The sequence below is a fragment of the Charadrius vociferus genome, unplaced genomic scaffold (assembly GCF_000708025.1).
Source record: "Charadrius vociferus isolate BGI_N301 unplaced genomic scaffold, ASM70802v2 scaffold161, whole genome shotgun sequence".
Classification (NCBI taxonomy): Eukaryota; Metazoa; Chordata; class Aves; order Charadriiformes; family Charadriidae; genus Charadrius; species Charadrius vociferus.
The window spans coordinates 2,338,319-2,351,534 of NW_009646928.1; the positions used below are offsets into that span (position 1 = coordinate 2,338,319).

General features: G+C 41.8%; 1 protein-coding gene across 3 annotated transcripts in view; it reads right to left on the reverse strand.

Moving 5' to 3' along the window:
- Positions 1 to 9,711: 9,711 nt before the first annotated feature.
- Positions 9,712 to 13,216, reverse strand: part of RAPGEF4 (Rap guanine nucleotide exchange factor (GEF) 4) — a 142,989-nt gene continuing 139,484 nt past the window's right edge. For all 3 annotated transcript variants that reach the window (XM_009894545.1, XM_009894543.1, XM_009894544.1), the window contains 2 exons: positions 11,789 to 11,843; positions 9,712 to 10,261 (listed from right to left, as the gene is read on the reverse strand). In XM_009894545.1, coding sequence (XP_009892847.1) covers positions 10,134 to 10,261; positions 11,789 to 11,843 — 183 coding nt within the window. In that variant the 3' untranslated portion in view covers positions 9,712 to 10,133. The remainder of the gene's footprint in view (positions 10,262 to 11,788; positions 11,844 to 13,216) is intronic.

Consider the following 13,216-nt stretch of genomic DNA (forward strand, 5'->3'; position numbering starts at 1 on the left):
GGTGCTGGTGACCCCCTTGCGCCCACCTGGCAGGTTCAGCATTGCCGGGAGAAGCAGTGAAGGAGATGGGCAGGCTCCAGCTTCCCCTGGATGCGGCACTTTCAGGCACTTTCTGTCTGATCTGAGAGTGCTCGTGCTTTGTTATGAACTGATCTGCTGATGAGTCTGGAGAAGCCTCCAGGCAAAGTCAATCAAAGGTGCCACATTTTAAAAGAAAGCACAAATATCAAATGCAAATCACATGAAACTCATGCTTTGGAGGAGGATAGGTGCCACATGCTTAGTCTCCTAAACGCTGTGACTAACTGTGTTTATCCTTCCTGTCTGAGGCAATTGCCAATTAGTCAAATGATTTTAAAATCTATTTAAATGTTAAATCACTCAATTCATAGGCATTTGCTTTGGAGAGGAGAGTACTTGCATTCAGAGGTGTCTTGCCTAGAGGACATTGTCCAGGCGTTTTGTCCAGGGCGGTGTATCTGCAGCGCTGGCATTTATCGCGTGTGCCTTTAGGCCCTGGTTGCAGAAAGGAATAAACTATTCCAGTGGTGCATGAGAAACGAGGGGGTGGTTAATATTTCCTCCTTCAAGAGTAGGAGCACAGAGTCTGCATCAGGCACTGTGTTAACATGCCGCTGTTTAAAACGTGTAGTTGCACTTGCTTGGTTGGAGGACAAGAGGGCGAAAGCGAAGGAGCCCGTGTGAGGACTGTCCAACCCCAGTGCTACGCCACCGTGCAGCTGGAATTGTTGCAACAAGGTTTTAGGTGTGCATTGGGGGGGGTTGTATTCTTTCTGCCTTCTGGCTGGCGAGTCTTCAGATATTTTCAAAGGTTGGGTTTTTTTGCCATTATCATGAGAACTAAAAAATTAGCTAGAAAAGATCAGAAACAGGAGTAATTGGAGTTTCTTGGGTGGTTGTAATACCATATAAAACACGTGGTGGTATGGTTCCCCCCTTTTGAGGCAGCAAATTCAAACTGAGAAACTCTAAGTTAGCTCTGGAGAACTTGATCTCAGGCTTCTTCCATTCATGTGGAACAGGCAGAAAAAGAAAATATTTAAAAGCTAACAAAAGTTATTGTAAAGCCACAACAATTGGCAAAGGATAAAGGCAGCTCTAGCAACTTTTAACTCAATTTTAGAGTTGAAAGGATTCACATGAATCTCCTCTTTACATCGCATTGCCACGCTGGGCATGCAATGACGCCTCACCGCCTTTCAACATGGAAAATACAGTTTCATGTGTACGTCCAGGCAGTTTAAATCATCCTGCCTGCCAAAAGCAGCAGTCACACCCCTCCCCTGCCCGGCAAGCCCCGTTCCTGCGGCTGCACTGCCCACCTCGCCTGCTGCCGGCACGGTTTCTGCACGGCCACATGGGGAACCGGGCTGCTGAGGCGATGCTACTGCAAGGACAAGCAATCAGTTTTCACCCAGACCTGAATGCAGGTCGCCGGGCACTTGCATAAAGACTCATGCCAGTGCAAAGGCGGGAGAGGAGCAAGGGCTGATACGAGCAGCTGAGAGGGGATGAAGCATGGAAGTGCTTTTTCAGCAGTAGCGAAGGTTTATGCCAGCTTAAACTGTACGGGAAACTCTAGACACAGATAATTTGCAGGTGCTCCGTATTTTTCACTTCTCCTTTAAGCCTGGCTCAGAGTTCAGCTCAGGCTTCTTACCGAGGTTTCTTTGAAGCACTTCTTCTCTGGCTTATACGGCTCGCCTCTGTTTCTAGTTTAAAAATCGGCCAGAAAACATGGTGGGGGTCGTGCCTGGGGTACACTAGGATGGAAGGTTGTACACACATTCCCGTCGCAGACGTCACACGAGCATACGCTAGTGTTAATCTAGCTAGTTTGAGCAATAGTAGCAGTAACAATATGGTAACATTAATTTTATGCCAGTTGTACCATCAGGTTTGGGACCTGGAAGAGGTTCATGAGTAGCTGGCCTGAAAACCCTCTCAGCAGCATTATTTTTCTTGTGCTGTCCAGAGTGAAGTTCGTGCAGGTATGTCCAGATACGCTGCAGCCACACGCCTCTGCAGTTACGCCCCAAAACGTAACCACCAGGGTTTGTTTCATGACTGAAAGAGAACTTGCGTGGTACTGCTAGCCAAAATCAGCGGCGTGTAGTCTTTCTGAGAGATGGAGTCAGCAAGCTCTAGCAAGTGGAAAATCTAAGGAATTGCCTTCGGATTTGGCTCAGAGGCAATCCTGCCTCTCCTGCCTTAAACGGCAGGGTAAGCATGTCCCCACCAGCAGTGGGCTGGTGCTGCGTGCAGCCCCTGTGCCCACGCAGCCGGGGCTGACTCCTGTTTGCTTCAGTAGCCCAGTCCTTGGGGTGCTGCGCGTAACGGCTAATTCTCCACTTTCGTGGGGACTGAAGAAAGACAGAGCCCGTACTAACCATCGTTCGTCTCCTACGCCCACACAACTGGTATTTTTCTCTGCTGTTATTTTCTTATCTGTCTTTTTGTAAGAGAGAGAAAAATAAGGGCCTATATTGTATATTTAACATAAAATCATAAACATATTATTATAAAATATTAAGTATGAATTAATTATAAAATTATTATGCACATAGTTATTAAGTACAGAATAGAATGATAAAATACAGGCATTCGTGTGGCAGAGAAGGCTTGTGTGCGATGGGTATTTTACATGTCGATCAAATACCTGCTTTGTGCAAAATGGTTTTCAGAACTGGCAGGCTACAGTGTGTGCACTATTTGTCTTTTGATCTGGCATGTGTGCAGTGTAAAAGCACATACAACTTCCACAAAAATGTGAATATCATTAACAATGAGACAGCCATGAGATGGCAAAATATTAACAAGAACTACATTTCCCGATTGTTTTACAGGAATGGTTTTCTTATCTTTTACTGGCACCACAATTTTTAGCCGATCGTTATGCTCAGCTGTAATCCACTCTGCTCAGTTACCATTTCATTACATACTTTTAATTATATATATAGCTCATGCTCCTTCTTATATTAAATTTTGTGGTCCAGCAGACTTAATTTGTTGTTCCAATTTTGGCACATTTTTTTCTCTAAAATGTAATATGGCTTAACACTGTTTTCTTTGTTTTAAAGCTGTACTGAATTCATTGTTGCTGTGCCCGCTTCTGTTTTCTAATCCACACTACTGCGAGCTCCACTGAAGCAATAGTCCCTTCATTTCCTTCGTCCTTTTTTTCCAATAGGTTGATCGATCATAGGGAGTCTGGCGAGAGGCAGGCACAATTCCACCTTGGAGGACTGCCAAAGGAAGAACATTCAACAGCTAGTTTAAAAGCATCCATGCAGTTTTCTTTATTAAAACTCATTCATATCTAACTATTTGGTACATTTACCTTTCTTGGGAAGTAAAGGCAATGGCTGGAATCGTGAAAACTTTGGCCACCATTGACAGGGAGTCAGTTTGAACTAAAAAGAAAATATTAGCTCCTTTTAATCATGTACTGTAGTATTAGTAGCTTACATGTTTTTGCTGCTTGTTTAATCCAGAGTACATTAATTAGAAACAAATCTGTCTGTTGAAGATCACGTCTTTTTTCTCTTTGGATTTAGAGATGAAATAAGACTAGAAAATGTCCATAATATTAGACTGCCTCAGAAAAGCCCTTATTCTAGGTAAATCTGTTTAGCTATATCATCTCAGTCCCTTTGCCTGCGTTTCCAAAAAAAAGGTGGTCAACCCCCCCAAAGACTAGCACGCTATTAGCAATGGCTAGTTGTGACAGGAAGGGAAAAAAGGAAAAAAAAGAAATCCGTGCAAACCTCTAACTAGTTGCAACCGTGCTAACTGATCAGGAGCATCACAAAGGAGTTACATGCCAGACAACTGGAACAGGAGAAACATTAGGGCAGGAATTACAAATGGAAGGAAATGTTAGATTTCAAACAGACAGTAGGCAGCAACCTGCCAGTACCGCAGCCCTCAAGGGTCAGTCCTACAGAGAATGAGGACATCTAAAGAAAACCCAAGGCAACACTGGCTCTCTGTTATCTGCGAACATCCACAATGCGGCCGACGGTACTCCTGCGCAGAAATAATGTACACCTGCGAAAAACCACAAAGAGTCGGCAAATACAGCTAGCGGATTCACTTGATGGCTCGGACAGCATCTGAAGAAAGAACTATTTAAAAACACAAGAGGTGGTGTTATAATGAGGAAACCATGGAGAGCAGAAAGCTTATGATTATTGACAGAAGTTGATTAGGAAATGGATTATTGTCTGCTGTTAGGATGTTGGAGTATCTACTGTCACCTCTATCCTATGTATCTTTATGTAAATTCCCTTTAATTGAGCTATTCATTTACAATCATTATTTTCATTGGTAATGTGCTTTATTTGCATTTGAAAGGAAAAAGAGGAAAAAAATTAAACACGACTGGCTGACCCCTGCCATGTGACAACGGCTTTGCTTTTTGTCACTCTGACCCAAATGGATTAGGGCCAGGAAATAAAGGTCAGTCACTTACCAGTACCCCTGTGTGTCGCATTTTTGTTACATGGAGTTTCCAAGAAAAATATTCCAATTTGCGTCAGTAATTATGCGTTCTTTATGCATTTTCATGTAGTCTTCTGAGTTTATTTTGAATTCAGAAATTACCTTTGAGTGCCAAACCTATAAAAAACAAACGCTTTGTGAAATATCCTCTAGCGGTTAGATGTAAAAGGTAGATTTTGTAGCTGTACATGGTCTTTTTTTTGCCCTTTTTACAATAGTCCCCACATCGCTTGAGTCATAAACTGCCAAGACCGTGGTTGGATTACATTATTTTATGAATTTACAAGTTAATTCCTTAGCTAGGTGCCGTATGAGAGCTATATTTTATTGCTAAAGCGGTGCATGGGGCAGGTGAAGTAAGAGCCAGCCCTACCTCTTACTGGATGGCGTGCAGGTACGCGCGTGGAGGAGGAACCCCGGATGCTCCTGTGGCGTGCTGACCACAGCCGTTCACCACGGCAAGAAGCTGGAGATCAGGTTTTAGCCACCAGCCGTGTCGGGGAGCTCCCAGTCCCGCAGGAGTTGGTTTGGGTGGCAGTGCCACCCATTCCTGAGAGAGGCGGCGAGTTGAGGGTCCCCTCTGGCCACTGAGGCCGACCGTGCTGTCACCCCAGCCAAGGGCTGTCCGGCCCCGCAGCGCTGCCGCTGGGAGACGTCCCAGGGTGGCGGTGGTTCCCTGGGCACAGGTACGGCCCTGGAGGCACGGCGCCGCTCTCTGTTTGTGCTCCGGGTGGAGATAAGCTGTTGTAAAAGTTTCTGGTTTAAGTAATTTTAATGGTAACTTTTTAATCTGGTCATTATTTTCTTTGATTGCTAATACCTTGACCTCTGGTGACAGCTGCTGCTTGTGCCTGCTAAACTTTAATGCAGGCTGCAGTAAAGAACATGATGATTATTTGAAAAGGCAGGGTGTAATGCATTTCAGATTAACAGTGAAAGAAAAGCTATTCAAGTTAGAGGTTCCCTTTGCCGTATCACTCTCTATGCTGCTTTCCTTATTATCAGTACAAAAAATGAAATGAGAATAGCACATCTTTTAATTTTCTTCCACTATTACCTCTTGATTTGCATTCAGAGCTCCCAGAAGAAATACCACTGAATTCAGAAGTAGTCTATTTAAGCTGCGTGGTGTTTAAAAATTGCTGGAAGAGGTTAAGGTACTGTATATTATGCGGTTGACCTTACTAAGAAGCTATGTTAACAATTTAGGCTTATAATTTTCTGCCGTCACATTTTGTTGAAATACTTTTTTTTTTAAAAAAAAAAAAAGCAAAATTCATTATCTCTTTTGGTACCCCTGCAGGTTAAACCTTTTGATTCCTCTCTAACTTACTTCATAAGATTTCTAAATGATATTTAAACTTCTTGCACTTTAAAGGTTGTTTTGCCAGTGTCTCTTTGAGAAGAGGGATTTTTTTGTCTCTGTCTCTCTCTTTGTCCCTGGTCTGCAGAGGTTGTGTGCCTTCACAGCGTTTTCCTTAGGAGGAAAAAACCCAAACCCTCTGTCTGCAGAGTCCTGCAAATACAGTTGAACTCTTTCATCTGGTACTACTGTGTCTTTGTGGCTGATCAGGTTTGAACAAGATGTCCGGGGAAAATATTTTGGATCCTGCCGTTCCCAAACAGTAGTAGCCTCCTGGTATGTTGGCTTCAGCCTCCCTGGATTTAGCTGTTGTCCCTGGCTCGGCCTAGCGATGGCCAACACCGAGGCTGGTCATTGAGAAAACCTGCAAATCTTAACAAAGCAACACTAGTGAAATGCACCAGGGGAGGGGAGAGCTGTACCCTGTGACTCTTGAGGCTCTGTAGCCCTAAATACAGGTGGTTGTGCAGTGTACTGTTGCTTGAGAAAAAAACAAACAACACATCAGCAGTGGAACCCTGTAACGCAGAACGTTTTCCAAAATGCCCAAGGTGGCACCACCCCGGCTCTGTGGACCCCGGCCGTGGATATTTATCACGGACACTGCCTCCCAGTCACCTGTCATCTAAAAACTACAGCTATGACTCTGCCTGTAAATAAAATGGGGATGGGGGCTCTGGGGCGTGAAGCCAAGTGGCACGGACCGACCATTGTATGACCCGTCACCCTCAGGCATAATCATTATTTCATATTTTTTCACTCCGCAGTGTGGAAATAAGGAGGGGTCTGTGCTGCAGTGTTTATGCTGTTCACGCAAGCGGGTGTGATGGAGGGGTGAAGACTCCTGGGACCCGCTGGAGGACTGCGGGGAGGGGATGGAGATGGGCTGGACAGGTTTGTCCGTATTTCCCCCTGGAAACGGTCCCTGGTGCATGCTCCTCCACAAACCCCTTTGTGCGGTGCTGGTTGGTATGGGTCAAAATCAGGCCGAGTGCTACAACTAAAGCAATACAGACCATGAGCGGTGCGGTGCTGGGGGTTGCCCGACACTCTTTTGCTTGGCTGCATTGGCACAGCATCGTAGCCCGGGCTTACTGACCGGCCCCGAGAGTCAGCAGACAAGAGGCGTCTCTTCACGGAAGCAGGATCAAGTTGTGACTCAAAGCTGCAAGCACAGGGTGAAGACGGTATGGGCGTTTTGACTTTTCAATGTTTCCCGAGTTCCTCTTCATTCTTCACGCTATTGCGACAGCTGCTTAGACTTCATACAGCAAGAGCAATATATTGACAGCCGCCTTCCTGCTGGAAAGTCAACACAGGGAGCGAGAGCAGCCCAGTATGGATCCCAGAGCCAGAAGGTAGTTCTATTCATTTAATCTCTAGGTATGTAGACTGTGATCAGCACCATAGCAACTATCTGAGCCACTTGAATGAGTTAGATACAGAGATAGCAACACTTGTTATTTATACAGCACCCTTTATTGGAAAATTAAAAAATGCCAGATACCAGTTTCACTGAGTAGGTAAACTGCATTCATTTGTTGATATGGAGGTGCCATAAAACCTCTATTTGTATCACCAGGATTTATCTACATGACAGAGGTTGTTTGGCAACAAATAAGTAAAACAGTTAGAGGTTCTAAGGAGTAAAAGAATAAACCAAGGGGATAAAAACATACTAAACGGATGAAGGATCAGTCTAGGTGCAGAGCCAAGCTGAAACTTGGCAGCTTTATAAACCAGTTAATACAGAAATAAATGGAAGTCCAAACAATAGGAACAAATCTGGAACAAATAAAATCACAAACTCACAAATGTTATAAGTTGATTGTAAAGATAAAAATGTCTTTTGAATTAATTGTGTCCCTGCAGTTTATTCTACTGCATACTTTGCTTCTGGGAAGATTCTGTATCTGAAAAAGCCATAGGAAGTATATTCATAGCGCAGTACAAATGGAAATAAGAAATATTTCTCACTTGAAATAATAAGACACAAATTTGTCTCTTTGTTATTAGCTGGTTTTCCTCTGAATCATCTTGAACTTCTAGTCAGACAGCAAAGTTAAAATAAATTATTTCATCATGCTGCAGCATATTTCTTAACTGTGTAATTCTTTCCTTTGCAGAATGCAGGTACTGAGCAGACAGTGGTTCTATGTGTCAGCTTTTCCCTGGTGACTCTCAAGCTTTTGCAGAATTTATGTTTTGACTAAAAGGATGCAATTATTTTTACAGATAAAAAAAAAATATCTTTATACATATATTGACTCCACACAGTCCTGCTCCATGCCAAGTATACTCTGTATCTGAGGCAAAACGTAGACTATATCAATGAGGTCATCTCTGAAGCTTAATTATGAGATAATAGTTGCAACTTGTAATTTCAGGCTTAATCAGTTTTATGACATCCTGCTTCGCAGAGCAGAGCCAATGTGAATGCAATAGGAAAGCCTTTGCCATTTGAACATCATCGTTCCCTCGGCACACACTTGGCCAGCGTCAGCGCTGCCCAGCAGGAGTACAGGCGGCACGTGGAGTGTTCAGGCTAGCGCAAGTGATCTTGGAGGGGAAGGGGAACAGACCAGGTCAGCTCCTCCCTCACGGCTGCACGACCTGATAGACCTCCCTGAGGCGACCGAAGCCAGAGGCCTCTCGAGTGCCACATTAGCCCAGGTCTCAACTGGAGTTAGCCGACCCGAGGTAAAATCCTGTCCAAGATAAAGTCACTTGTAGCGTTCACATTAGAGACCGAGCAGGACAAATTAGTCAGATAGCTAAAATGAAGCATACATCCCTTCTTCATTTAAACCTTTCCAATTTAAATGTTTTCTGTCTTTACACGGGAGAGTAGGGAGCCTCCTTAGAAACTCTAAACAAACCAGCTAATAAAACCATAGCGTTACATCACTGCAAGACTGCCATCCCCTACGGCAGGGATGGATCTGACTGGCTTTACATTGGTCATCCATATCACAACGGATGGAGGCTAACTGCGGGTTTGAGGCTCAGCAAACGACAAGCAAAGTTTGCTGTATCAGCCAATTGATAGCATCACTATTTATGCAGGAATGAAGCTGAAAGTGCAAATAAGGCCAGCGACTAAACCTTTCCAGCAATTACATTTAATAAGGTAGTGCGTGTTATTTACAGAAAACGTACATCACACAATTCCTACACATAAAATGCACACAAAGTATAAAGACAAAAGCTGCACTTCCATTACATGCTAAACAAAATAAATAAAACAATTATTTTGGCACAATAGCTATTATGTAAATAAATATTCCAGAACATAATGAATTAACATTTATTTACAGTCTATTGAAAGTGCAAAATAATTGGCTGAAAATTAAGATATTTGTAAATGCTTAAGACCAGAAAATATGTGTTAACCAGCCACAATTAATTATAGCTGAAGTTTAAGGTTTTAATGTCCAGGAAATTACTCTCTTGAAATCCGTTTGTGCATATTGTGCTCTTTTTGAACCAGTCCTTTGCTACCTTTATGCTATTGATTTCAACAACCTTACTATCGTAACGGAATTTTGTAAAAACCTGATTGGTAGTTTAAAAAAAGGAGTAAAATGTAAACACAGATTAATACATTTATCATTAAAAATATTTTCAGTCCTGTCAGTTTTCTGAAATGGCCACACTGCTTGCAGTAGTAGGCAGTACGATTAAGAGTAGAAATTTTCCTTAGTATCTGTTGTATTTCAAATGGAAATATTTGTAAGCTTTCTCTGAATGGAACTATACCTTGGACCTCTCTTGAACCTACATTTTTTCATCAGATGCTTACATACATCTTCTGCTGAGGTCAACAGTAGCTGGGCAAGCTAAACTGATGATCAGTTTTGGTCCTGACCTGGGGAATAAATCATAAAATACAGATTTTTAATGAGAGAGAAAAACACTACCTCCCTTAGAATTGTTAGAAGCTTTTTGTGCATTTTTCACCAACTATTCTATTTTATCTTTTGGCTTTTTTTATCCATATGAGAAATCATTTACTACACTTTAAGATGAATTAACAGTTCACAACATGGCCACCCATACAGCTACAGTGCATAAATTCTTCCCCAGCCAAAGTTCTTTGACAGGCTGGTACATTGTGCGTTGCCTAAGACCTTAGAATATGTTTTTGCTTATTTTTGTAGTGGCAGTGCGGTAGCAGAGAAAGTGAAGTTCTTAACAAGTGACCTTGACAGGATAAAAGATCATTTCTCATCATTGCTTCAAATGTTTATGCTCGACGCGGTTCTAGTCGGTGAGACATCTGTGATAAAGTTCTCTGGTTGTCAATCACATTTAATTGCCGCACATAGCTCCGAACGTCCTGATGGTTCTTATTAGTTAGGGCTGCGTCGGGATCTGGTGAAAGAGAAACGATGTAGGATTGATACACTTAAATGAACAAATGCCTGAACAGAATGCATAACTCTTTACAAGCTGTCACAGAAAACGCCAGATCCTGGTGAGTTAAAAAGAAAATATTTAGAAATTGCTCACTCTGAAACCTTTCCTCTATGTCTGATAGTCTTTCTGGTTACTAACCTCACAAATTAACTTTTTCTCTCAGATATCCTTGGCTACATTTGCTCAAATTGATGGCCCTTGGTTACAGTTTTATACATCACCTTACCAGTCAATGGCTGTAAATTATATAGCTAACTAGTATGATTTAAAGCTGCCCATCAGCTTTTGAACCAGAAGCTTTCACACAGATTCAAAACTATACAATTGATTTAAGCCTCCTTTCATGAAATAGTCCCATTTCTAGCTCAGTATTAAATATTTGTAACACTGTAGTGATTAGTGGCTGCCCGATTCAAGCCTCAAAATTTACTACTTGTTTACATTACTTAACATAACTGCATTATACCTACTCCAACAACAATTATGAAATACCACTGGGTTAAAATCTGAGTATCTTCAGCCTCACAGTGGGCAGCTTACATTTTAATGCAATATGCATTAGGTAACTTAAACTTCTTGAAAAGAATGGTACTGAAACATCTACTGTATATACACAAAAAGCATGGGACTTAGATACAGTACATCTATATACTGACATTTTGTTACATCACGTATAGTGAAAATCCCCTTCCATTTCTGAATACGTGCAGGTTTCACTAGTGCTTAATACATTAAAATTAAAAGATACACAGCCAGAAAAAAACTTGATGGTGGAAGGAAAAAAAAAGCTCACTTAACTTGATCTTCTAGAGTTAAGCTTTGACCCGAATGGGAAGAAACTGCTTTTATAAAAATACATTGTTTTATATTATTTATTCTGTTGTTTGAGAAAGAGGAAGGCTGCTGTGAGGCAAAATGAATGAAGCGCTGAAGAAATGCTAGTGTGACTGGGACTGACCGCATCTAGATGGGATGAGACCCACAGAGCAAGCCTGTTGGATCACACAGCTGCGTCATCTTACATGGCCTCAAGTAAGTTCTGGTAATTATACTGACAAACAGGTTTTAAGTTCATCACCTGATTCGGTTATGTCATTTATAAACGTCATGTTTCCGGCCTGGTTTCCTATAAAAACAGGGTTTATCCAAGCAAGTATCTTGCATGTATCTGTGTGCTGCTGTCTGTTAGCCTTATTTCAACCACTTCTGAACCCAGTGGCTAATTTCAACCAATTCTAATTTGACAGATGTGTAGAGACCTCACAGATATTTAGCCCCTTCACATGCTTGGAAAAGAGATGGAGGAGATGGGGCTTATTAGAGCTTCCTGAAAGATATTTCACCCTGTGAAACATTGGAGGATCCAAACATAGAAGAATCACTGGAAACCAGGCTTTTGAATTCTGGTACACACAGAATTAGTTGTAATTACTGTAGCAACTGATGGTAATGCTGACTGTGCAGATGTTGCAATACACTTACTGAAAGATTGGCTTCGGCAGAATTTCACCGTCCTGACAGTGTTGGCAATCATGCGCTGGAAAGAAAAAATGGTATGCAATCAGAGAACAAGCACTGTATTTCATCATCACTTAAACGAAGCACCTAACTGTGCCTGAGTGTGAAGACATATGCCAATAAAAGCAGTTGTATGAATGAAAATAAAATTTTAATGCTGATACCCTCATATGTAGGGTGTGATTTGCATTTACGCAGGCTTTAAATGAGCGTGAGTGTAATTTACATGCGCTCAGAGAACCCTTTCCCTTGCTTGGATGCTGTAAAAGGCCTTAACTAAGAATGAAAATCAGCCCCTTCAATGTGCATTTCTTTGATGCCATCTTCCTACGTTAAAAAGTAAAAGGAATATCATGAAGAACACCTTGGAGTACATACACATGTTAATTTTAAGACCATCAGTTCCTAACAACAAGGCCGTTTCTAGAACATACTCAGCAATTAAAGAGCTTTCACCTTTCATATGAGTTGGAGTTTAAAATGCAGCCCTCCTGGAAAAAGGCAGTGTAAAATGAGCACGTGAGGGTGTATGTTCACTGATTCCCTCCGGAAGTATGCTCGATTCACAGGTGAGAAGGCCACTGTTAGAACGATGGCCCTGTCGGCAAGTTTCAGCAAACAGACCTGTTAAACAGTGTTAGCTTGCACAAGCATATCTAACCCAACCCAACCAAGTGGATTCACTTTTGGTGGACACTTCTACTGGCAATTCACACAAAAAAACAGAAGTCACTTCTGTCCTTCTTGGCTGTGCTTGCTCGTCAGTAAATAAGCCATCATTTCACTCACTTAGGTAAGAAAATATTGATTGATACGTTTTGCTATTTTACAATAGTTTTGAAGAACAGAAATGAAGGTAAGTCATAAAGCAAAACATTTGAGATTTAGTTGTGGACTGGAAAATTTTAACTGGCTTGTGTGATCAGCATCACACAGGTAATACACCCACCAGTGCAGATGCAAAATTCGTTGTTCTGCATAATAACAAACAAACTGAAACTTCAGCAGTAAAACTGAATTCCTCAGCTAGATAGTTTGATTCAATCACTGTTATAAGGACAACATTTGTTTCAGTTTCTTTTGCTTAAATTAAGAAAAAGCTGAGGAGGGAAATGCTATTCTTAATCAGAGTCTGACGTTTGTTCCGGCACTTTAGCATGGTCCAACAATTACAACACAGCTACCTGTTTTAACACAGCACACTCTCACCAGGCTGCTTCATACTTTCTCTTTGTGTGAGATTAACAAGCCAGTCATAAGCCCTCACATAACAGAATAATGTATTTCTTCCTAGTAAACAGTAAAACTTAGGGCATCCTCTTCTCAAAATTAATACACAATTATAATCTTATATGAAAATTATGTTATAAATAATATACCTTCTTTCATTCC